We start from the raw sequence: 26,429 nt of genomic DNA, 5'->3' as shown, positions 1-26,429 counted from the left end.
CTCTTAGCCAGAGTCACAAGTCACCCAAACTGGGGCTGCCCCATGTCTTTAAAAATCACTTCTTGCCATTCTGGAAAGAAGTCAGCCATGGGGCCCATCTACTTTTTAGCCCTACAAAATGTCTAGACCAGCTTTCCTACTCATTTCTCCCCCCACCCCGCCCTCACAGATGGCTGCGGCCTATTGAGGGTCCCATTTTCTCTCTAGCTCCTTCCCATGTTCATGGTGTTGCTTGTTTTGACTGCAGATGTTATCAGGGTCCTCTGGGGAAGCCAGGTGTGTTGGGGAGAGACAGAGAGAGGAAAGAGGGAAAGGTAGAGATGGAGAGGAGCTGTGATCCTGGTCCCTGTGATTGTGAGGCCAGAAGCAGCACACACAGCTCAAGCCTGGAGGGTGTCTGCTGGCAGAATCCCCTCTTCCCAGAGAGGTAGGCCTTCATTCTGTCAGGGCCTTCAGCCAATTATATGAGGTCGGCCATCTCCTGATGGCAGGTCATCTACTTTATGCATTTAAACTTTAGTTAATTCTAAAGGAGCCCTCATAACAAGAGTCATTGTGTTTTGAACAATGTCTGTGGCATAGCCAAGATAAGCCATGAGATGATCGCCACCTATTTTTCCTCCTGTGAAATTCACGGGAGGAGTACAGGACAGAGGCTTCTGGTTTGTAGGTGGCAAGTACCACTGAGTTAGGAATGGCAAAGAGAGAGACCACCCTCAGGAAGGCACAGTGGTACGTGCCCAATATAGAGGTCAGTAGAGATCCTTACAAGAGTCATGCCCTTTGACTTAGCAACATCCCCTGTCAGTGACGAAGAGATTTGGCAAAAAAAGATTCCCCATATGCAGAGGTCTTCTACATAAGGCACAGTGAGGGAGAAGAGGGATGTGGGATGGTGACTCCTGGGGCTCATGTCACTGTCCCTCTGTCTAGAGTGGGTATTCTCTTCCTGACCTGGCTGTTGACAGGATGCCTTGTTCTTCCCTGATCTGTTCTTAAAGATAAAACTATTAAATTATGGAAGATTACCGAACGAGACAAGAGGCCCGAGGGCTACAACCTGAAGGATGAGGAGGGGAAGCTGAAAGACCTGTCCACAGTGACGTCACTGCAGGTGAGCCTCATGGATGAACAAGCATTCAGCATTATGTTCTACCAAGTCATGAGACCTTTAGGACTCTTAGAGCCAGGGGGTCAGGGTCACACCACTGTGCCACTATTCTTAGGGTAATGAACAAATGTCTACTCACTCTAGATAGGAAACTGATGGAGACCAAAATACAGACACTACCAAGTCCACCACAATGAACCAGTGAGTTTTACTGAGGTTACTTACAGGAACATGAGTGAGGGGTTACTTACAGGGACAGAAGTGAAGTGACTCAAAGACAACTGCATCATCTACTCCTAGCTCAAAAAAGCTGGGAACCAGGAGCTCACGTACAGCCTCAGCCAGCTCAGCAGGTGGAAGAGCGTCCTTTCCATGTGGCTCAGCTGTTCTGAGTCTCTTCTGGGAGGCTTGTCTGATGAGTCCCCTGGCCTCTGTTTCTTCCAGGCTGATGGTCTGAGCCTTTTCTAAGCAGCTTAGCTTGTTGGAGAGTAACTCTTTACAGTCTTTACTGCGTACATATTCTTGGAGAGGGAGGGACTTAGTGAACTTGGTCAGTTTCAGGGACTTCCTGAAGTGATTCTGAGTTGTTCCTTTACTGTCCTAAAGGAGCTTCCCTGATGGATGAAGTGTTCCAACCTTCCTTTGGAGCAGTGGTTCTCAGCCTCCCTACTGCTGTGACCCTTTAATATAGTTCCTCATACTCTGGTGACCCCAGCCATAAAATTATTTTCATTGCTACTTCATAATGACAATTTTGCAACTGTTATGAATTGTAATGTAAAAATATGCAGGATATCTGATATGCAACCCCTGTGAAATGGTTGTTCCACTAACCTAGGGTCTCGACCCACAGGTTGAGAATCGCTGCCTTAGAACATCCTGTAGTTTCTCTTCCTTGTAAACATCCTGTCCTAGAATATCCTATTGTTTCACGTCCCTCTTACATCCTATGTCTTCAGAATTTCCTCTAAGATGAGAAGTTTTAATCCATTCACAGCAAACATCATGTATGCTTCCTACTGACATGATGTGATGCTCTATGTCTGTGATGGACTTTGAGGAGGGCAGTAAGTCAGAAAATACCCATTTACGGAAAGAAGAAACTGAGTCCCAGAGCCTAGCCACACTTCGCCCATAGTTACTGAGTTGAGCTTGGTTGGCCGTTAGCCTTAGGCTACTGGGTGGAAGGAGCTGAACTAGATCTTCTTTGGTCCAATGACGCCAGAAGGTGGCGCTGCAGAGTTGTGCCAAAGTCTACTCTTGTCCTGCTTAATTAAAAAGCATAAGGAGTGTATCAAAGAGTTCTGAGGAGCTGAAGAGATGGCCTAGTGATTAAGAGCTGTTCTTGCAGAAGACCTGGGTTCAGCTCCCAGCACCTACATGACAGCTTACAGCTATCTCTAACTCCAGTTCTAAGTGGTTTGTACCCTCTTTTGACCATCCTGGGCACCAAACACACACATAGTACACGTGCATGCTTGCAGTCAAAATGTTCATACACACAAAATAAGCCGTGTGTGTGTGTGTGTGTGTGTGTGTGTGTGTGTGTGTGTGTGAGAGAGAGAGACAGAGAGACAGAGAGACAGAGAGACAGAGAGAGAGAGCGAGAGAGAGAGAGAGAGAGAGAGAGAGAGAGAGAGAGAGAGAGAGAGAGAATATGTGTGTGTTTGTGCATGTGCATGTTTGAGCCTTAGGGCCAGAGTTCAAGTCTTGTCCCTGGTAGTTCCTGTTAGGCTCATCAGGCCCCCTATTGTATCATTCCACAGAGAAGCTCAGTAGGAGCTGGGACCCGGATCTATGGATGTCAGGCTCCTGAGTCACCACCCAGTCTATGTTTCTTATGAAGTGGGACCAAGATCCCTGCATCCTACCAGTGGTCATGAGATGATGGCACCAGTCTCTTCCTACTGTAGCAGAGTGGTCTGTGGCTGACCCTGCCTCATAGCCTCCCTGGTCCCCAGATGACTTGGGATGTCATAGTGGCACTTGGCAGCCAGCACCAAATACGCTCACTTGTTACAGCTGATCCAAACAGAGACGGAGGCCCCTCCCTGCACTAGGCATTGGGAACCAACAGAGCCAAGGTGTTTTCAGCCAAAAGAAAGCTTGGTTGCTGACAGGGAAGAGAGGCTGGGCCATGATGCCCAGAGAGGCCCCACTTCCTATCTCTCTGACCCAGGGTCCTCAAAGTAGATGGTGGCTGTATTACAAGAAAAGGGGAGGCTAGTAGCTGACCATGGTGTCCACACATAGGGACCAGACAGAGGACTCCGAGGGGTTCAGAGATACCTGTACCCAGTCACACAGACAGGGAGCAACAGGGGACCCAGCAGATTTAGGTGGACATGCATGCAGCGTGAACAGTCACACCCATGGGCACACATGCCCACGCATATACACACATTCGTATTCGCTCTCCATGTGTGCCCAGGTGAGAGACACTGTCCAATGAGGGTTTCATCTGCACTAGAGGAGCTTGTCATATGACACTAAGGCTGTCACCCCCATTCAGGGACGCAGCCTGTTATGTACTCACTGAGGACGCCTGTGTGGGACCTGGGTGGGTCCTAGAGAGACAGGAGCAATAGAGGATGCAGTACACTCTTCTTGGTCCCCAGTGCTGAAAAGACCAGAGCAGATAACCGTAGGGCGGACCAGCTATGACAAGGACCCACTGGGCCTTGAGATCGCCAGCCTCCAAAAGGGGGTGGGGAAAATGCGTTTATTTTAGCCAGATCTGAGTGGCCATGACCTGGGAACACAGATCCAGCTTGTCCCAATTAATATGTCCCAATGTGGAAGTGGCTACATGGATTCCTTTTAAGATTTACTTGTTCTATGCATGTGAGTGAGTCTACTGTCACTGTCTTCAGACACACCAGAAGAGGGCACCAGATCCCCTTACAGTTGGTTGTGAGCCACCATGTGGTTGCTGGGAATTGAACTCAGGACCTCTGGAAGAGCAGTCAGTGCTCATAACCACTGAGCCATCTCTCCAGCCTGGCCACATAAATTTTTAAGGAGTCATAAAACAAGGCATTTTCCACACACATTGATTGGTAGATGGTTATAGCTAAGCAGGGAAGCCTGCAGTAGGCCTCAGATACAGTCAGATGACTTTCTAACCCTCCCTTGGTGGAAGCTGATAAACTCACACAGGCTTTTACCTGATGGTTAAAGGGACGTTAGGTCAGACAGATAGGTGGGTAACCAATGTCTATCAAGGGGAGTGGGTTAGCCCAAGAAAATGTGGTTCTGAGTGTGTAGCTCTCTAAACATGCACAATAGCCTGGTTTGAATCAGTCCGTCGAGCTTGAATCTTTAACGTGTGTGTGTGTGTGTGTGTGTGTGTGTGTGTGTGTGTGTGTGTGTGTGTGTGTGTGTGTGTGTGTGTGTGTGTGTGTGTGTGTGTGTGTGTGTGTGTATGTTGTGTGTGTGTGTGTGTGTGTGTGTATGTTGTGTGTGTGTGTGTGTGTGTGTGTGTGTGTGTGTGTGTGTGTGTGTGTGTGTGTGTGTGTGTGTGTGTTCTGGGCACTTCAGTTCACACGAAGTGAGTTGGGTTTGCTTCCTGAGCTCCTTGCACAGGTTAAGAAACTTTGAAAACCTCACAGTTAAGCAGCCGCGTACAGAACACGTCATGAGCAGGGTGGGTGAGAGTCAAGTCCTGCTTTGAGTGTTGCAGCGTCCCATTGAGATTTGTGTCCCCTGCCCCTCCCCGTCCCCTGCCCATGTGGCTCTCTGACCCGCTCTTCTCTGCAGGTGCCTGTGCTGAAGCCCATGGACTTAATGGTGGAAGTGAGCCCGAGAAGGATCTTCGCCAATGGCCACACCTACCACATCAACTCCATCTCCGTCAACAGCGACTGCGAGACGTACATGTCAGCGGACGACCTGCGCATTAACCTCTGGCATCTGGCCATCACTGATCGGAGCTTCAGTATCCTCAACCTTGACCTGTGGGGAAGGGGCTTCAGGGGCTGGGGGGTTGTCCTTGGCAGCTTTCTTACTGTAGAACCCATCTCATCTTCGATGTAAAAGGGGCTGGGTGTGTGATCACAAACTGTCTATGAACACCCTAAAGACACGACGGCTGAGGGCTCCACCCCACCACACATCTCCTTAGAGTGGCAGTGATTTTCACCACCTTGGGCCCTCATAGGATCCAGGAAAGACAAGAGAGCTGGAGGCAATGTGCGGTGGAGGAGGAGGGGAGGCTCACCATGCCCCAGGACAGCTCCCTAGAGGTTGCATCCCTGTGTGTTGGTCCAACGTGTGTCACTCTGGACTGACAACTGCACCAGTGTCAGAAGCTGGGGTTTCAGAAGCCAGGCAGAAGTGGGGTCCTCTTGTCATAAGCCAAGGGCTGGGCGCTGCCCCTCCTCCAGCCTGCTAAGGGAATGACTACTTCTAGGACATTGAGCATAGCCTGCAGCGAGCTGGGAAGGTCAGGGGCAGTCCAGGGTGGGCAGGCTGCTACCGTGGCTCTGTCGTGCGGACTGTTAGTGATTGCTAGACTAAAAGTGAACGTTCATGTGCAGGACTCTCAGTGAGGTAGGGATTGTCACCAGCCCCTTGAAAGTCTCAGTAGGGACCTGAGTCATGGAGTCAAGCTTGTATCTCCTGGGAGAGGGGGGTGAAGGCAGGGAAGGATGGAGTACAGACAGTAAGAAATGTTGACGTTGTTGACTTGGGTTGTGTTGTAACTGTTTCTGGACCTAGGTGGCCAGAGGACATTAGAACAAGTTAATTGGGAAGAAGGAAAGAGCATCGATCACCCCAACACTGAGCCTTCTCCCCGTGATACTGGATCCTTGTCCCATGTGGAGTACAGGAATTATGCTCACCCATGTGGAAGAGCACAGCATTCACCTGCAGGTGTTTATCAAGCACCAGTGCCAGGCCAAAAGGCACGCTTGATGCTGGTGCTAGGCACACAAAGGCCAGACATCCAGGATTCTTTAGTGACCAGAACTGGGGTCTTAGGGACAGGCCAGTGAGCACTTTCTTTATCCACATCAGCTGTAGGCCATAGGCAGCAGGTAGGCAGAGAAGAAGCCAAGGCAGGGCTTTGCTGGGTGAATCTGTGGGCCTGGAGCAGATGGGGTGTGTGAGAGTGAATGGGATCGTTGATTGGGGAACCAGTGCTGCACAGAGAGTGGAAAAGAATGTGTGTCAGGGGACTGGTGGTTCTGTGAGAATTAGGGGACTAACATGGCTATTCTAGAACTCTTTTGTCCAACTAGTGTGTAGCTCCAATGTTGCGATAGTGCCTTATATGCTGATAACGAGGTGCCTAGCTTGTCCACTGGAGGAAGGTGTATGTCACGTGCTGAAGACCCAGAAGTGGCTTAGGGAAAACCAGGACTTGAAGCAGCTTCCTGTCTGACGGAGAGGTTAATCAGGGAGCCATGTTGCCTCCCTGTGGCCCGCTGGTACACCAGGCCACAGTGATGAGATTCAGACACCTGGAACAGAGCTCTGGGCTAATTCCCTGGAGGCGAGCCTCCCTCAGCAGAAAAGAGTCTGGATTCTGGGCCGCAGGTGTCCACCATCTGATGGCAGCTGGGTAATTAGAGAAGTCTCACTTCTGGCCTGGACAGGGCCAGAAAAGAGGTGTGTGTGAACTCATGCTGAGTGCTGGGAGCTTGGCTGGATCTCTGGAGCAGACCTGTAAGGAGCTTAGAGTAGTGGTGTTGGGCTAGCTCAGGACCTAGGCCAACATCTGCCTCTTACTCACTGAGCCACCCTGGCCACCTGGCTGTCACACCTGGCCATCACACCTGGCTGCCACACCTGCCTGCCACACCTGGCTGCTCTCCTCCGTTCAGTGGAGATGGGCCTGTATGGAAGGTGCCGAGAGTGGAGTGGACACGGGGTACAGTAACAATTGCCATTTAGATATACCACCCTCACCAGCTCATGGCACACTGAAGCCTCTCATGACTGCCCCATGGTACCACTGTGCAGAAGCAAAGGTGTGCCTGTTAGAACTGTCATCCAGGGGCTTACTGAATAAATGGAACTGAAGGTTTGAAGCAGAGGTCAAAAGTCTATACCGCTGGGTCCTGGTTCAGTTCTGCTGTTCCTCAAGACTCTATGTGTTCATTCATTTAACAACATGGGGCATTTGCTTAGGTGCTGGCGATGCAGGCAAGTGTTTGCCAAGATTTGCAAGAGCAGCACATAGCTTGTCTACTGCACAAAAGAGTGGGGACAGCCCAGCATCCAGAAGACAGACTTTTACAAATGCTTCACAGAAATCAGTAAGATTCTGCTAACACAGTGCCGAGACCCCAGTTCCTGTGTTTAAGCCCTGTCCAGGGTCTCAGGATGAGGCTTGATCTGCAGTCAGTGTAATCCGGGGCTGTTAGCTTACATCTGAGCCACAGGGGTCCAGTGTAACTGGTGTCCTTGGCTGGAGGTAATGTGGGGCACCGACACAATGCCAGCAGAGGCTAGGTGATGACACAGGAACAGAGCGGGTGACCCCATGGAAACACCAGTAGTAGGCCTTGTGGGCGCTCCTGCCCTGTCCTTGGACACCTAGGTCTCAGAACTCTGAAAACCAGGTGCCCGAGGCTTCACCCCCTCGCCTTTGGCATTGTGCTGTGGCAACCAGGAGCTGTGTCTAGGATTCCACATGCTGAGCTTAGAGTGTTTGCGGCCAGGTCATCTTCTGGAGAGAAATCAGTTCTTTTTTTAGATCATCTCCATATGAGGAAGGCTTCGGGGGCTCTCTACACGGGAGGCTCTTCTGTAGGGTTCCGCAGAGCTGCCTCTTGCCTCACTCCAGTCACTACTCGGTTGCCATGACAACATCTTCTGGCCATGAGCGCAGGCTCCTGGGAAGAGCAGGCTCCTGTGGATGAGCCTCATGCTTTGCCTGATGCAGTCAGTCTGCGGAACCCAGAGCCTCTGCATTTTCTCTCACGAAACCTCCATTTGCACTTCATTGAGTGACACGTGATAGCCACACAGTATCATGGGTCTTTGGGGTACAAAGGCCACTGGAAGGCCTGCCCTGCTGAGATGTTTAGAAGCCAGCTCCTTCCTCCATAGCACTACAAGTGGTTATGGGTACGTCCCTGCTCACCCCCACCTCCCCCACTTTCTTCAGGGATGGGCTCCATGCTGCCTTATGAGCAGGATATGGCTGTGTTTGGAGGCTCAGTTTATTGGCTTGTCTCCTGCTGTCTCCATGAATGGCCACATGATAGGGCTTGGTATTGGTTCTCTGCTCTCTGTGCCCACTTCTCCCTTTTCTAGAACAAGCCAATGGTTCTCCATCTCAGAGAATGACTAGCGGGGAATCCCCTGTGGAAGTGGCCCTCAGTCCCCACCACTCCATAGAATGGATGCTGAGACCCAGTGAATGGAAGCCAGGGGACACACAACCCGTCCTCTCCATAGTGCATCAGTGCAAGGGGACAGCGTGACTCCAGCTGGCCTTCAGGAGACCAGGCAACGCCCTTGGCGACAGGAATGATTGACAGTCCATGGAAGTCCCTACAGCCTGACAATGCTGCAGAGTCCATGCGGCTCATGTTTCCGTGTCCTTACAGGAAGGACTGCAGACGCCACTCTAGGGCTTGGCTCTGCAGCAGCTTGGCGGTCTCATCTGACTGGGGTGTCACAGAGTGTAGCGCTCTGCCTGCCTTCAGAGCTGTACCTGGCAGTCTATCCTCTCTCATCTCTTCTGGTCCCCATCACTAAGTCAGTCAGTGTGTGTCTCTGTCTCCCACTCCCCAGCATCCGCATCACCCTTCTATGTGTGTCTAATAAAGACACCTGCGTTGGACCCCAGGTCACCTGGGGAAGGCAGTACTGTCACCTCAACGTCCTCTCTTGATTGCAAAATTGGCTTGCTGTTCCCATTTCCCCTCCGAGGCTCACAGCCTTAGAAGTGCATCCCAGCTCGTGGCCACCTGGTCACTCCTTGAAGGAACCACTGCTTTCCAATCACAACAAGCCCTCCGTTTTGCATATGGGGAAACTGAGGCTTGGGAGGGGGGACATGATGTTCCTCTGTGGCACAGCACAGTCCAGAATGCTAAGATCTGACACATAGCCCACTTCATTTCTGACCTGATCTTCAAAACTAAAGCCACCTGGAGGGGTCATAGTTGAGGGTTTCTGGAAGTCCTTGCTGGCATGGTGTGCAAGGAGAGGTGTGTTCAGTGCATTGTGTGTGTGTCCCTTCCACAGCCACATCCTTGTCAGGCGAGTCCTTCGAGCCCCTGTTTTAGGATGGGTTCAGTGAAATCTAGTGGGGTAACTTGTGGGGATTAATCCTGATCGTCTACTTGATTGGATTTAGAACCACCGTGGAAACCAATCCCTGAGCATGTCTGTGAGGGACTGTCTAGATTCAGATAATGGAGGACTCATCTCAGATGCAGATGATGCCACTCTGTGGGCTGGGGCCCTAGAAAGAATGAAAAGGAGAAAGCCAGAATTTCTCCCTCTCTCCCTCTCCCTTTTTCTCTCCCCCTTCCCCTTCCTTCCCCCTCCCCTCCCTCTTCCCCCTCTCCCCCTCCCTCTCACTCTCTCCCTCTTTCTCTTCCCCTCTCTCTCCCCCTCTCCCCTCTGTCCTTCCCTCTCCCCTCCCCTCACTCTCTGCTTCCTGGCTGTGTACATTGTCAGAGTTGCCATCATACCTCCTGCCCTGCTGGACTGCCCTTGAACTATGGCTTAGAATGGCCACCTCCATCTTCCTCTTCCTTTCCTTCCCCTCCTCTCTCTCTTTTTGAGACAAGGTCTCACTATGTATCCCTGGATGGCCTGGAGCCCACTGTGTAGACCAAGCTGACTTCAAACTAAGCCTGCATCTGCCCCCTGAGTGCTGGGATTAAAGGCATGGTCCACCAAACAATCCCACCCTTCCTCTCTTAAGATGCAATGAGAGAAGTAAGTAATACACAGACCCTCTCAGTACTTAACAACTTCCATCCCAGTGGCACCAGCCAGGCGGAGGCATTAGCCAGTCCTTGAGCCCTATACCCATGTGCTTAGCTGGATGCCCATAGCCTATAGGCCATTCTCCTGCCCAGCAGGCATTGGCCAGTCCCTAGGCTCTGTGACCATGTGTCTGGCTGGATGCCCACAGCCTGTAGGATTCCATTCTACTCTGCAGACAGAGACTGGGGTGTGACTCCAGGTCCCAGAACCCTCTCCTCTGTTCCCATCTAGCCCAGGGAAACCATATCCCAATATCCCTGCATTCCAGGTCCTGGGGTCTCCAAGGCATATGTCAGAGCTAAGTGTCTCAGCTGTCTTCAATCAGAGAATACTCTCTCACTGGCCAGTCTTGATACTGTGGGTAGAAGGGGAGTTGGTGCTGTGGTAACAAAAGCGTACACATGGTCCAGACATAGAAGGACAGAAATGTGAAATCATTCACTAAGAGTGCCCGTGGCCCAGCATGGAGTCGGTGTATCTACTCATTATCTTCTGAGTTCTTGTGACCACATCCCCTGATGGGTGGAAGGGGTCTTTTTGACTCACAATTGGAGACCTCAGCAGGGAAGGCATGGTGGGGCAGCACAGTTTATGGCCATGGGAGTGCATACCAGAGCCTGCTTGCATTAAGGTGGCCAGGAGACAGGAGTAAGGCCGGAACCAAGAGTGGGTGTTAGTTTTAAAGGCCCACCCCTAGGGGCCCACTTCTAAACGTTCTGTGGCCTCCCAAAATAGCAGGAAGTAGAGGACAAGCATCCAGCATACAACCCTATAGGGGGCAATTTACCATGTGGCCCACTGAGCACAGTACGCTGTGCTTCTGAGAGGAAGGTAGGCTCTTGGGAAGGTCCATGGTGATTGCAGGGCTGGGCACTCCTCTGTAAGAGCGTTTGGGCTCAGCTTTGTGGAGCCACTGGTCAGGTACTGGGAAGAGGCACTGGTCAGGTACTGGGGAGAGGTTTTCCATGTGAATCTGTGACTTTGGGGACTAGGGGCTGGGTGTTTGTTTGGTGGTGGTGGTGGGGGGTGTCTTACAACCAGAAAAGCCATGCAGACCTGGTTGAGTTTAACGTGGGCCTCGTGGAAAGGAGAGAGCAAGGGCACCATTGCTGTTTCCCTTGACCTCACCAACCCAGACATCGTAGACATCAAGCCAGCCAACATGGAGGACCTCACGGAGGTGATCACAGCATCCGAGTTCCATCCGCACCACTGCAACCTCTTCGTCTACAGCAGCAGCAAGGGCTCCCTGCGGCTCTGTGACATGCGGGCAGCTGCCCTGTGCGACAAGCACTCCAAGCGTAAGTCTCTGCACTAGGTATATTGGGTCTGGCAAGTGGGTGCACCATTGTGGCGAACACAGTACAAGGAAGACGTAAAGACATGGCCTTGGAGTGGCATCATGAGACATGATTTTGTTGGCATTTGTCTGTGTGTCTACATGTTAAAAATGAGAGGGTGCTTGTGGGCATGCAAACACATGCATGTTTAAGAATGTGTGTTAATGTGTGTGTAAGGGAGAGTGTGTGGGAGAGTGTGTATTTATATAAGGGAGAGAATGTGTGTGTAAGAGTATATGTGTGTGTGTGTGTGTGTGTGTGTGTGTGTGTGAGAGAGAGAGAGAGAGAGAGAGAGAGAGAGAGAGAGAGAGAGAGAGAGATTATGTATATGTAGGGGGAGAGAAAGTGACTCACTTAAGAGCTTTGACCACATCCATCTGTCTGGGCCTCTCTGCAGGCCAGCGGTCCCATGTGTAGACAGGCTGTGTGGCACATAGCAGTCTACAGGTTAAGAGCATTTGTATGTGGGTGCACAGGTGACTGTGGCTTGCAGTTTTCTCTTCCCGTGCTCTCTGGTCTGTTGTTACCGTCCTTCTGCCTTCCTCCCGAGAACTGCAGGTCTCTTCCTCCCCCCCCACCCCCGAGGTTGGCAAAGTACACCTGCACCTCGAGGTCTTGTATTGGTTGTGTATATCTACCAGATGTCCTTTCGATGGAAAGACATGGTTTTCTTTCCTTCCTTCCTTCCTTCCTTCCTTCCTTCTTCTTCTTCTTCTTCTTCTTCTTCTTCTTCTTCTTCTTCTTCTTCTTCTTCTTCTTCTTCTTCTTCTTCTTCTTCTTCTCTCTCTCTCTCTCTCTCTCTCTCTCTCTCTCACACACACACACACACACACACACATTTACTTTATTCCTTTTAATTATATGTCTGTGTCTGTGGGTTAGGGTATATGCAAGTGAGTGCAATACCCACAGAGGCCAGAAGAGGGCAGAATTCCTTAGGGCTGAAGTTGCAAGCAGTTGAGTCATGATGTGGGGGCTGGGAACCAACCTGAGACCTTCAGGAAGTGCAGTGCACACTTGGCCACTGAGCCATCTCTCTAGCCTCATGGTTTTGTTTGTGTCAGTGAGTTCAATTTCCTGCCTCCCTCCTCCCTCCCCCTTCTCCCTCCCCCTCCCCCTCCCTCCCCCTCCCCTCCTCCTCCTCCCTCCCTCCCCTCCCTTCTTTCCTTTCCTTCCTTTCCCTTTCCCTTTCCTTTCTTTTCTTTTTCTTTCTTTCGATTAGTGTTTGTCTTTGTTTCTTTTCCTGTTGCCATGATAAAATACCCTAGCCAAAGCAATAAGGTAGAAAGGGTTTATCCTGATCCACGATTTGATGCTACTGTCCATCATGGTGACTGAAAGAAAGTGAGGGTGTGACTGCTCCTATGCATGCCTCAGGAGGTGTTTTTTTATTGTAGCAGTGAGGGAGAGAACATCCAGAGCCATCTACAAGAATCCAGACTAGACCAGGGGTTGAGAGAAGAGAGAGAAAGAAGAGAGCGGGAACAAGGCAGAGGGGCCAAGACAAGAGAGAGAGAGAAATGTTGGGGTTCAGTTAATCTTTTCTTTCCTCTGCAGTCCAGGGATGAAGCCTAGAGAATGGTGCCACCCACTTTCAAGATGGGGCTTCACACCACTGTTAACCTAATGAGGTAACCCTCACAGGTCTGCCTAGAGGTTTGTCTCCTAGGTGATTCTAGGTCCTGTTTCCCTTGACCTCACAGTATCTGCCATCACAGCCATACCTCTTGCTAACTTGACACCCCGACACATCACCTTTAAGCCACACTTGTTTTTAAACTTCTTATCTCCGTAGGCGCATAGCCATCTCAGAAAACAAACTGTGTTCAGTCCACCTTCAGAAGTCCCCATGGTCTTTAACATTCCACCATCGTTGAATGTCTAAGGCCCACGTCTTATTAAGAGGCCAGGCAACCTCTTGATTGTGAACCTGTAAGATAAAGTCTCATATTCCCAAACATATAATGATATGTTATAAGAAGGGGAAGCATGGAGTCATAGCAAGGGATATCTAAAGCAAGACCAAAGATCAGGGTAAACACCATATCTTTCAGCTCCATGTCCAGTATCTGGGACCCTCGATGGACTCAACAGGGCAGCAAAGAGCTCAAAAACTCCACCTATCCAGCTCCGTTGTCCTCAGCACACATAGCCTCTCTCTTAGGCCACATTTACTCGATGCCGGCACCTTTCCTTGGTGGACGTCCCATGGTCCTGGCTTCTCCAATATCCTGGGTCCCCATTACCCCACAGTCTTTACCTTCCGAGCTGCACACAGTGACCTTAAGTCCCCCTCCCAGGGAATGTTGTGCAACCACACAATCTGGTTTCAGTGCCTTCTGGAACTGTGATGCAAGCTTCCATGACCTACCCACTCCTGCATATTTCTTACCTGCAAAAACCAGTGCCATGTGGATGACTGCTACGTTCTGCTGCCAGTGTGAAAGGTAGCTTGGCCTCCTTGGACCGCAGCTGGATCAGCTTCTGGGGAGACGGGCCCTTGGCAGGAGGCAGGGAACCCCCGCAGCTGCATTCTCAGGCCAGGCTGACTCCTTTCAGACTTTGTCTTCCACTTGTTGGAGCTTTGATGGACAGGCCTTGCCCTCAGAGGGATTTTTCTCTTTTCCCAGTGCAGTGCCAGAACTTTCTCTGTAACAATCATGGCGTCTGTTCAGCTACTGTCTTGACTATAACTTTTGGCTTCCTTGGATTCTTTGCCTCTTTGACAAATTGCATATTTAAAAATATCTTTATGTCCAAATTGTACTCTGTTTTGTTTTACCGTGGCCCTTACACATGCAGTAAACAGGTAGGCTGCAGCCTAATGCTCTTCTGTCTTAGAATGTCCTCCACCAAGCAAGTTAATCCGTGACCCTTAAACTTTAAACTCTGGACGTTTACATACGAAGCCAGACTCTTTTCCAGAGTCTGTAGACGTTAACATCTGCTTCTTCCAGCCCCATGCTCCCAAAAATAAGACTCAGACTCAAAATAAATTTACAAATACTTTCTCCATATAGCTGGGCTCCTCTCTGAATAGATCATAACTAAAATAACATTTATTTTAATCTACATTCTGTCTCATGACTGGTCACCTGTCAGGTGTCATGCGTCTGTCTCCTCACATCTTGAGTGAATCCCCTGCTGTGGCTCTGTCCCAGAATCCTCCAGGGATACCTCCCAGATATCCCGCCTTCTAGTCTACACTTTCCTATAGGCCATGGGTTTTTTAATTGACAGGTGATGCATCCATACAATACACAACTCTTCTCTCCTAAGAATCTACATGCATGGTCTTCAGCCCAGACCCAGACAGAGCCCTTGTTCTCTCTCAAACTTCACGAGCAGGGCCTCCGCTGTTCAAACTTCCGTCAACATTCTTGTCTCTCAGTCTCCCACCAGAATAGCTTAAGCTCTGCCTACAGCGTTCAAGGCTTTTCTGCCTCAAATCTCCCAACTCTTCCATATTCCTCCTTCAAATCTGTTCCAAAGGCCTAAGAGCCTAGTGGTCAGGCTTATCACAGCAACACCCCACTCCCTAGTACCCATTTTTCTGAATTAGATCTGTTTCCTGTTGCTGTAATAAAAGCAACTTAAGGGAGAAAGGGTTAATGCGGCTCATGGTTCAAGGTTACCGTCCATCATGGCAGGAAAGCATGGCATCGGGAGCCTGAAGTGCGTGACCGTATAACATCTCAGTCAGAGTGCAGGGAGATGACGAATGGTGCTTGGCTTGCTTTCTCCTTTCTCTGCAGCTCAGGGAATGGTGCCTCCCATTTAGGGCAAGTCTTCAGCTAACCTAATGAAGATATCCCAGAAGCTAACCACGGCCAGTTCCTCACAAGTGTGCCCGAATGCTTGTCTTCTAGGTGACCCTACATCTTGTCGAGAATATTAATCATTACAGTGGCTCATACACATTTTCTGTTGGAGTTAATTCTATATTTTAGATTCTTCTGGGCTCTTTTCTCAGCCTCTGAATAGCCTGTGTAGAATCCAGGATTCAGAATCAATCCCTACCCTGTTTGCCTCCCGACCCCCAGCCCAGATGAAACCCTAGCCAGGAGCATGTTCGACAAGCACTCTGACACCAACCATGCCCTCTGCCATAACATCTTAGCCTTTGATGCTGCTGCAAGGGCCACTGTCCCTGTCCTTGGCCGTGTGTGCCTCAACCACCGTGTGCGCTCTTGGCTCTCATGAGAAATCCAGCATCTGGTTCTCAGGGGCCAAGCCTGTGTTGTTCCTCATCAGCCATGATTGTTAATCCAGCTGCACTTGTATAGAAAGCCTGGAGCTCTCACTGGTTCTTTGCCTCCCACTCCTATGTTTAAAAGCCAGGGTGTGGCTGTCAGAGCCTCCCCCAGGGCCCTGTGCACAGCGTCCTTTCCTGAGAGGATGACACTGCAACTTTCTCCTCACTGACGGAGAAGCACAGTGGAGCACTGTGTGCGCTCATGCCTGCCACTGGGCATGGGAGGAGGCTGAGGGTGGAAGGAGTACAGTAGCTCCCCAGACCTGTCTGAACCAGACAGGGTTCGGGTATACTGGTTGTCCTGGACTCCCATCCATGGCTTCGGATCTCCCAGAAACGTTAGAAGCCCAGGTTGTTGTCTGCTAGGCATTGTGACAGGGTAACCATAGAAACAGCCATTCACAAGTCCTCAAAATAGGCAGTTATTTCCGCTTTTGACAGCAGAGTCCGCAAGAAGGGCGAACAGGGGCTGAGCTGTTCAAGGATAGCGCACCACCCACTGCTCAGGGTCTCCCAAGGTGGAGCCACGGGCGCCCCTTTCCCGGCATTTTGCTCTTCCTCAGCCTCCTCATGATTTTGCCCTGCAGCCTCGAGAGAGCATGCTTCTCAGCGACTTAAACAACACGCGTGCGTTGTGCAGCTACGGAGGCTGGAGATCTAGTCAGGGTGTGGGCAGGGCTGGCTCTCTGGAGGCTTTAGCTGTTCCCCCTGTTCTTCCCAGCTGCTAAAGCTACCACACCTTGGCTCATGGCTGACACTCCGGCCGCTACACAGCCAGCACAAGTCCCCATCCTGTCCCAAGGGTCTTCATACAGTGTTTTTAACCAGTGTGGTGGGAAGAGGCAAGCTTCGGAGGGAGACCCAGAGCTTCCCCAGATTTGCTTCGGTATAAAGGAGAGTGTGACAGAAGATGGCCTCTGAGACGTGGAAATGGGAGCCGGAGCACGTCCGTTCTTTATGGGCTACAACTGGGGACACGTTTCACTTTGTCTCCTGGGCATTGGTTGTATGAGGTGAACAGGGAACGAACAGTTGTTAGACATTAGTCAGTGAGCATTATTGGATCCACTTTATTCGCACTTTTACCTCTTGGGGGCTGGGCCACTGTTGGGGGCTTTATGTGGCTGGAGAGGAAAGTTCTGTCCTGAGCCTCTTGGGAGCTGTGGTCAACCCTCTGCTTCCAGTGGGGCAGTGGGTAGGACTGTCACTTAGTGGTTTCCTGAGGTTGGCTCTGCAGGTTGGAGGTGCTTAGGTGGTAACTGGCTGCCAGCACCTCTCTCTTCCCACAGAGCCCAGGGAGTTAATGCCATCCCCACAGCGGTCCACATCCCCATCTGCCCAGTCGCCAGGCCCCTTTGGGGTGTGATTAGCCACAGGTGTCCAGTACAAAAGCAGCAACTCCTGACCAGAAGATTCAGGACCAGTTAGTACCAGAGCTGCATCAGGGTCTGGCCTAGAGGCAGAAAATGTCCAGCACATCAGACTACCAAGACACGGTCAGGCTTGTGTTCTGAACTGCCAGTAGGGGGCAGCAGAGAGTGCGCAGCAAGCGTAGCTCTGAGATCTGCTTGTGGATTTACTCAGGCTGAGTTTTCTTGTGTATTAAACGGGGGTAATTAGGCTACCACCTGGAAGTTTTATTAGGGGATTAAGTGAAGTCATTCACATTACTACAGTAAATACTCAATTAACACAGTTCCCACAAAGGAACCATTCCAGGAGCTGGCTTTTCCTCTTTAGAGGGTCCTTAGAGCCCAGGGTTTTGGTAGGTGTTTAGGGAAAGGTTTGATGAATGAATGAATGACGGTACAGACAAACAGCTAAGCCCAGGCGGATACAGCCAGCTGTGGTTCTGACTGGGCAGGACAGCCAGTGACAGCTGCCGATTCTTTCTCCACAGTCTTTGAAGAGCCCGAGGACCCCAGCAACCGCTCCTTCTTCTCAGAGATCATCTCCTCGGTGTCCGACGTGAAGTTCAGCCACAGTGGGCGCTACATGCTCACGAGGGATTACCTCACTGTCAAGGTCTGGGACCTGAACATGGAGGCGAGGCCCATAGAGACCTACCAGGTGTGTGTAGAAGTCTGGCAGCCTCAGGGCCCTCCGTGTGGTATGAGATCTCCCAGGAACCTCCCTTCCTTGTACTGAAAACTCCACAGGGGCTGCAGTGTAGACCAAACTGCAGAGAGCCTTTGGGGTGTCTGAGGGGGCCTTTGCATGGGGCTGCCCTCTGCATCTAGAATCAGTTTCTGTGGAAGGAGGGGAGGAAGGAACAAAAGTGTGTTGTCAGGCCTGAAGTTGGGGTGCAGATGCAACCCCAGCACCATCCACACAGCCTTACCAGTGAGTAAGCATGACCCCCACGTAAACCTGTGTGTGGATTGTATTCAGCGGTAGCATGGAAGGTTCTAGATCTTCAGGGTGGATTTTTTTTTTTTTGAGCCAGTGCGCAGGGTGGACCCCTGAAACTTTATTCATCATCCTGCCAGATCCCTCGGTGGAGCACAAGGGCACAGCTGGTCTGCTATTAAAATAACACATTCACAGTGCAGCTTGTAGGTGTCTGGCAAGGGGGAGGGCAGGGCTTTCTGGAGGCAGCTGCATTTGCGCTGAACCTTGAAGGTTGTCTAGAATTTGGATTGGCAGATACAGGCTCAGGCATGCCATAGAAACCCCAGTCCCGCCCACAGGGCTGTGCCTGTCCGTCCACACACTTGTCTGTCACCTGTTCTGTCCTGCTCCAGCAAAGAAGGCACTGACTAACGATGCCGCAGACAGGGCCGCCAGGAAGTTGGACAGTGACAGAGGACTCTCAGCTCAGTGGCGGCAGTCCCAAAGCTCAACACCGCTTGCTGCCCTGAGAAACCCTGAGGTGTTGTGTCCTGGAGGCAGAGCTTCTGGAAGGAGCTTCTAGAAGTCACATGTTCCCAGGACATCTCCTGCTGGCATGACCACCCCTTTGTTAGCAGTGAGCAGGGCCTGTGACTCCCCACTTCTCCAGGTCCTACCCTGTGTACTCTGAACAGGGCCAGACCCTCTTGTGTCCCTCTGAAAGTGTCCGCAGCTCGACACTGAGACCGGAAAGAACCTCCAAGCTGTGAGGTGACTGAGTCAGTACTTTTCCAGCCCCCCTGGGGCCATCAGAACACTGTGGTCAGCACAGGTCGACCTGTATGGATGTCTGTTTTAGGGAGGGGTGAGTGTGGAGTCTGGGCCTGGATCCTAGTGGGAAGCAGTACTATTATGGGGACCGAGGGTTGGATGCTTGGCTTCTGCAAGCTGACCTACACATTCTAAACTAGCAGTAATAATGACTACAGCGGCCCCTGTCTTTGGGAGGTGACTTTTGTGCCCCAGAAATTGTGTGTAGACTGCTTTGCCAACTTGAAGTACTTGACAAGTGAGAGCTATTTCACGCCATCAAAAGGAATCTTCAGGGGCTGGAGATAAGGCTCTGTGGTTGAGAGCATTGACTGCTCTTCCAGAGGACCCGGGTTCAATTCCCAGCACCCACATGGCAGCTCACTACTGTCTGTAACGCCAGCTCCAGGAGTTCTGACACCTTTGCACAGACACACATACAGGCAAAACACCGGTGCACATAAAATAAAAGTAAATAATTTAAAAAAGAGAAGTCTCAGGGTGGGCTTCCAGGAGTAGGATTATCCCAAGACAATACCATCATCCTCAACCCATGGTTCTTGAAGGCACTGGTCCCTAGACCTGGAGCGTCCTCACCGCAGGCCCAGCAAGCCTGCCAGTCACTCTTTCTCTGCAGCTGAAACATTTTCTGCCATCAGGGAGCAGGCAAGGCTTGGCAGGCAGGAGGGGAAGCTACCACACCTATGCTTAGACCTACTAAGGGCTGTTGTGCCTACACAAGGAGGCGAAACCTTCTGGCAGGATTGGCAGTTGCTATGGGGCCCTTTGGTTTTGACCAGTGCACTGCATCCCAAAGGGTGCTGGATCCAGGGATCAAAAAGAGTTAGAGCCTTGGCTTCATCTTCTTAGGTCTCAGGCAGATGGGACCAGGGTGATGGTGATGCAGTCTGGTAGGAGGAGTGGCCCCTAGACTGTGGACAGCAGTACTCACCCTTTCCTGCCTCACTAATGACAGCCTCTACAGTCTCTGAACTGTGAATGCTGTTCCCCGATGCTATCCCCACAGCCCGCTGCTGTGGGTCAGCTGTGTGTGCAGGACTATGACAAGACTGTCGTCCATCCTGTGGAGGGGTCAGGGCTAATGGTGTCCATTACTCAGCTTGTCTTCTCTTCTTACTAGGTCCATGACTACCTGCGGAGTAAGCTCTGCTCCCTGTATGAGAGTGACTGCATCTTTGACAAGTTTGAGTGTGCCTGGAATGGGAGTGACAGGTGAGCCAGCTGCAGGCACGCGGCCTCAGACACCCTGCCTTGCCCCTCACCCTTCACCCCAGCAGGAAGTTTCCCCCAGTCTGTCACCATAAAACTGCGCTTTGCCTGGTCAAGAGAAGGGAGAGGTGTGGGAGGTCTCCTCCCTTGCAGCCAGAGCTCTTAGCCTCAAGTCCAAGTCTAGGAAGTGAGCCTTCCTTCACCCCCGTGACTGATGCTGACACTCACTTTGACACCCCCTGTTCCGGGATGCCGTGGGATTTTAAGTCAGGATCGGCTAAATGCCTCCCACTCCCTGAGCCCTCTGATGAGGCCTTTACTCCAGCACCTCCATGCCTAGACAGGCAGGCTCTGAACCACCCACACCTTCCTCCTACCATCACTCTGGCAGCCCCATGCTGGTTCTCTGGGGCTCACATGAACTGATGACCGAGTTGTGATCTACCTCTCCCATCCCATAGCCTGAGACACAGCCCCTAGTGCTTGGCACAAACTCCGGTGTTGCCGTAGCCTGGGCCCAGCACAGTGGATGTAGATGGGCCCATGGCATCCCTCATTTCCCCTGCTGGACCCAAAGGCCTGCCTCTGCCTGCCCATGCTTCCACAGCTTAGAAGATTTTCTGTTACGAGGTGGGAAATTGCTTCTCTGTCCCCGCACACAGGCTTCAGGCTCAGTTAGTTACCTGTGACAACTTTACAGTGTAGAGGCCGGTAGATGGCCTCTCAGGGTCTCTCCTAGGGCTGAATAGCCACGTATCCTGCTGCCCAGAAGGAGAGAGGCTTTAGGTGCCAGAGGAGCATAGCACCTGCCATGTTTTACCAGAACTTCTGTGCCATCCCCTCCATTTCCACTGTCCCTGTCCCTCCATCAGTGGTTGTGAAGTGGTGGCATGAGAACCTCAGCCCAAACTTCCCACCATCCAGGTGTGCATCCAGGTGTTCATCCAGGTGTACAACCAGGTGTATGTCCAGGTGTGCATTCAGGCATCCAGGTGTACGTCCAGGTGTTCATTCAGGTGTATGCCTAGGTATGCATCCAGGTGTTCATCCAGGTGTGCATCCACACAGGTAGCATCTGCTTTGCCCTGTGCCCAGGTGCATGGAACATTCTAGAGCTTCTTAGGCAGTCAGGAATAGTGGCTGTGCTCAAGGCTGAGGCTGTTAGTAGGGATGGAGATGGCAGGCAAAAGACCACTAGGAGGAGCCACAGAGCAGGCCTGGCCTCATGTAGGGGCTGCTGTCATCCCAAGGGTCCACCTGTTCTGCAGAGGCTCTGAACAAGAACCGTGCTGAGAAGAGGGACCTGCGTGGTGGTCCATAGTGTTCACTTAAGGCCAATGAGAAGGAGGCAGGATAGGGCCCTGGTCTGAGGCAGGGCGGGCAACCAGGCTTCAGCCTCCTCTGACCACTCCCAGGAGTCAGGGGCCCTGTGATTCTCCCGCAGGCAGCCACACCCACTTAGGATCCTCCTAAGTGGGAGCAGGCCTTGGTAGACTTGCAGGTGAGAGATTGTTATAAGAAGGATATTAGGGTAGGTGGCTGAAGGTTGCCATGCACTGCTGAACTTTACTTTGCCACCAGGGGGAGCATGTATCCAGACAGTGCCTGAACTCAGCACAAAATCACCCAGCCTCTGATGGAGCCCCAATTCTGGGGATTAGCATCCTAATTATGCTTGACACTCCCCATAGATGTACCCCACCCTCCCTTTTCTTCCTCCACATCTCCTCTCTCTGACCCTGCATCCTACTGAAGCACATTCCACCTAGCTCGCTCCGCTGTCTTCTCTAGGAAGCTGCCTTGGTCCTCTCTGCCTTGCCCCACAGGCTCCTGGGCTTTTCCTCCTGTAACTTGCCATTTATGATACGATACAATCTCACTGACTCTGTACTTTTTCCCCATCATCATTAGAAAAGATGTCTGGTAGGAGGGACCTTAGAAAGTGTCCAGTCGGGGTTGGGGATTTAGCTCAGTGGTAGAGCGCTTGCCTAGCAAGCACAAGGCCCTGGGTTTGGTCCCCAGCTCCGAAAAAAAGAAAAGAAAAGAAAAGAAAAAGAAAGTGTCCAGTCAATGGTTGTCCATATTTCTGGCCAGCGAAGAATGGTCTTTACCCTTCCTTCTGCCTCTGGATTCCCCCAAGCTTGGCCTATCTATGGACAGGGATCCCAATGCCTGCATCCCAGGAGCCCAAGGCTAAGAGGAGAAATTCCCCATCCCTTTACGGCCCTTAGTAAATGGGCCAGCAGAGGGCGGGTCAGTCTGTGATATAACGGCCCTCAGTGGAACCTGCATCTCCACTCCAGCAGCCTTGGATGGAGGAGCAGCGTCTGGCTTTGTTTCTAGACCTGAACATTCACTCTTCTGCTAGGAGCAGATGGATTTGCCTGAGTTAGCCCTCTGGAAATGGGCTTCATGTGGCCTTGTGCCAATGTCTTGGGGACACACACACACACACCCATATACACACATATACACAAATATACACATGCATATATACACATACACAAACACACACACCCATATACGAACATACACACACATACACAAACACATATACACACACACCTATATACACACACATATTCACAAACATATACACACACCCATACACATACACACACCCATACATTCACACATATACACAAACATACACACACATTCACAAACACACATACCCACATAAATATACACACACATATACACAACCCATATGCACACAATACATATACACACATACACACACAAATACATATTACACATAATACATACATACATACCCATACACAAACACATACACACAAATATATATTACACATAATACATACATACATACACAAACACATACACACACAATACATACATACCCATACACAAACACACACACACACACACACACACACAACACAAATATACATACACATACACTCACATACAAAGTGTTGGGTCCCTCTTGGTCGTGGTGTTCTTGCTCTACACCTACAAGACTGATGTAGGCTTTTCTTCTAAAACGGTGTGAATATCCCCTCTTCTGTGGCAACCAGCTTCTTCCTCCTCCTCTCCTCATAGCTATTCCAGCCTTCCTTACAACCAACCCCAAATTCCTCCTTTAGGCCCAGGCCTGCTTCCTAAACAAACCAACTCCATGCCTCACTAGACGAAGTCCCTTGTTAGGAGAGGAGCAGAAAGTATGGGGCAGAAGTGTCTCTGAGGGTCCCCTTGCCTGCTGTGGTATTTGCCTCACCCCATAGCTCCGGAATGTCCTTGTCCCCTCTCTCCTCCCACACTGACCCCTCTCCTTCTCTCTCTAGTGTCATCATGACAGGGGCCTACAACAACTTCTTCCGAATGTTTGACCGAAACACCAAGCGGGACGTGACGTTGGAGGCCTCGAGGGAGAGCAGCAAACCCAGAGCGGTGCTCAAGCCAAGGCGCGTGTGTGTGGGTGGCAAGCGGCGGCGTGATGACATCAGTGTGGACAGCTTGGACTTCACCAAGAAGATCCTGCACACGGCCTGGCACCCAGCGGAGAACATCATTGCCATTGCAGCCACCAACAACCTGTACATCTTCCAGGATAAGGTCAATTCTGACATGCACTAGCTGGCCTCAGTGGCCCTCCCGGCCACCTCTGTAAGAGGACAGGGTGAGCGTGGTGGCCATTGTGGGGACATGAGTCCCTAGGTTGGAGTCGGCTTGGATGGCGATTGCCAGTTTAAACAAAGGAAAGGAAAGAGCCTCAGTTACAAGTGGATAAAATGGGTGTGCCTGGTGGGTCTCTGCCCGGGGCTCCTTTGTTTACGGCCCTCCTGTCTCGGGCTGGGCCTTTTATTATTATCAGGACTTTATTCATGTCCGGGGTGGGTTCCTATCAGAGAAAGTCAAGCTGGTCCATGATGGGGCTCCAGAGAGTGAAGTTCACAAGCCGGTCGGGATCTGTAGATCCTCACAGGAGCCAGCCATGTGCCCTGGCTCAGATGCTGCTCCATGTTGGATGTCGGACAGAGCATTCTCACTGAGGGTTGGCGATGGCAGCTTGCCCCTTGGGTGTTTGGGATGCCTTTCTATATTCTAGGTGCCAGGCCAGGGCAGGTTCTGAGAAGCAGAGCCAAGGTGGTAGGGTTAATCGTGAGGCAGGGCTGGGTTCCTTGTGTGGGTTTTTCAGGCTGAGGCAAGTCCTAAGAAGTAGGACTGGGGACCCTGTGTGGCTGCAGCCCTCACCTCACTGCCGTCCGTTTGTGAGTGCCCACTGCACGCTGGGCATGGTGCTCAGCCCATGGTGGCTGTGGCTGGATCCCCGCAGCCCACTTTGTGGTGGCTTTGCTGTCACCCTTCCATGCTAGCCAGTCAGTCATCTTCCCATGGCCGACAGTGGGTCCTGTCCCTGACTGTAGAATCCTCATGCCCATCAGACATGTGTCCACTTATTTCTATAACTCTCAGCTGAGATCCAAGCTCTGCTGGAGCTGGGGTGTAGTCACCGTCCCCTCTGTACCCAGGAGGGAACCAAGGCTGCGAGCAGAGAGGTAGGGTGCCCAGGAGTCCCACCCTGAGGACTGAGTTGGTGTCCCACGCAGGTCTTTCCATAGGCTCTTTCCAACCCACCACATTGGTGACTAGTTTTCAAGCATCATTCCAAGGGAAGGCTTAAGAAGGGAAGCATCTTCATGTCGTGCACTCAGTGCAGGTGCGCTGGTGACAAGATGACACGAGAGAGGAGAAGAGTGGCGTCCGGGCTTGCCTCCCAAGATGCACTTCACCTACATTGTATCTGCAGCTTTCTCCCCACCCTTCCGGCTGCTCCCCAAGGAGGTTGCATGCAGCCAGGCAGCCCCAGAGGATGTTTTCTCAGACCTCCTGAGGGCCACAGGTGAGTGGCCATGCATAGTGACGCCCGCTCCATCCTCACTCCTGCAATCCCAGAACTGCAGGGCTTGGCATTTTGACTCTGGAAGCAGAGAGCAGAGGGGCTTTGGTTTTTACCACACGGACTGCCACCCGGGAAACTGATGTGACAGAGCTTTTCTTCTTTCTCAGTGGATCAAGGTATCCTTGTGTGTGTCAAAGCACAAACCGCATGCACACTCACTTCTGGCCCACAGAAACTGGGCCCGTTACATTTTTTTGCCTTTTTTTTTTTTTTAAAGTCAACGTGAATGAAGAATGTTTATCACTGTAAAATTCAGGCGCTCTGGACAGGATTATATGTACATATTGACCCTGATTCAAGTTAGCAACTGAAAGATCAGCGACTTTCCCCTCTTGTAAAGAAGTTGAAGAATGTGGCCAGTTGTATATAAATCCCGTTGAAGCCCAAATCCTGGTGAGAGGGCCTTACACACTGGCCTGGATCTCTGGCACAACCTTTGCGGTTTGGTGTTAGAGAAGATACTCACCTTGGGAGCTGGAGGCTGCTATGAGGTCCTAGGTTTCACACATAATGTCTTCAAAGTCAAATCTTACACGGTCTTCAAAAGGAGAGGGGTCTTGCACATGGCCCTAGTTTCCAGACTTCTGTTTTAATGTCGGGTACCAAAGTAGAAAGGAAAAAGAGAGACAGAAAAAGAGCCCAGAAGAAAAAGTCTGTCTTTGGGACCCGCAGAAATCACCCAGGTTCAGAGCGGACTGCTAATACTCATGCGTGTTTTGATCGAGGAAAAAAAAAAGCGCGGAGGGGGGAGGGGCGATGTGAGAAATCGCAGAAGGACCAGAGCCTTGCAAGCCACAGACTTTGCCACTTTGCTCTGCCTAAGTTCTCTGGTCTTGAATCCATGGCATTTCCCATAACCACTGCGACATTGTTGGGGTTTTGAGTTTGTCTTCTTCTGCTTTGGTTCTTCTCCGAGGGTGAAGCCCTCGGAGGGTAATTGGGTATATACGTGCTGGTAACATAGTCGGGCCCAATCACTTGGGGTTCTGTGGCTCATAGGTGCATTCTTTTTTTCTTCGGTGTCTCACCAATTATCCAACTGTTGAATAAAACTATAAATATGTTAATACCAGCTTTTTCCAATAAAATAACAAATGTTACATCTAAGACGAGGCTCGGACGGCTGCTGATTAGGGACCTGGCCTGCATGGGGAGCAGCCGCTGGGAGGCAGTGGGGTGGGTGGGGTAGAGGGCAGCTCCCATCGAGACTGGGCTGCATTGAGCTGTGTCTTTTTGGCTCCAACCCTAACCCAGATGGAGGAGGAAATAGTGGGGTCACCAAGTTTGGCATGTGCCTGGAGGAGGGGTCTCCAGATGGGACCTGTGGAGCCCACTGCCTGGCACGTGTTTCATGATAGGCCTGTCTCCGGGTGTGAAAAAGTCACCACAAAGCCAGGTAAGGAAACTGAGGCTCAAACACAAGCATTAGCCTAGCATACCAGCTGCATGTGCTCTCTGGGGCTAGCC

General features: G+C 51.2%; 1 protein-coding gene across 2 annotated transcripts in view; it reads left to right on the top strand.

The window, feature by feature from the left end:
- Window positions 1-26,069, top strand: part of Ppp2r2c (protein phosphatase 2 regulatory subunit Bgamma) — an 84,582-nt gene extending 58,513 nt beyond the window's left edge. For both annotated transcript variants that reach the window (XM_032915961.1, XM_032915962.1), the window contains exons 4-9: window positions 1,002-1,114; window positions 4,871-5,048; window positions 11,206-11,370; window positions 17,565-17,734; window positions 19,947-20,038; window positions 23,344-26,069. In XM_032915961.1, the coding sequence (XP_032771852.1) occupies window positions 1,002-1,114; window positions 4,871-5,048; window positions 11,206-11,370; window positions 17,565-17,734; window positions 19,947-20,038; window positions 23,344-23,635 (1,010 nt within the window). In that variant the 3' untranslated portion in view covers window positions 23,636-26,069. The remainder of the gene's footprint in view (window positions 1-1,001; window positions 1,115-4,870; window positions 5,049-11,205; window positions 11,371-17,564; window positions 17,735-19,946; window positions 20,039-23,343) is intronic.
- The last annotated feature ends 360 nt before the right edge of the window (window positions 26,070-26,429 follow it).

The sequence above is a fragment of the Rattus rattus genome, chromosome 11 (assembly GCF_011064425.1).
Source record: "Rattus rattus isolate New Zealand chromosome 11, Rrattus_CSIRO_v1, whole genome shotgun sequence".
Taxonomy (NCBI): Eukaryota; Metazoa; Chordata; class Mammalia; order Rodentia; family Muridae; genus Rattus; species Rattus rattus.
Note: the sequence above shows the minus strand (reverse complement) of the source record. Positions and strands in the feature narration are given on the sequence as shown.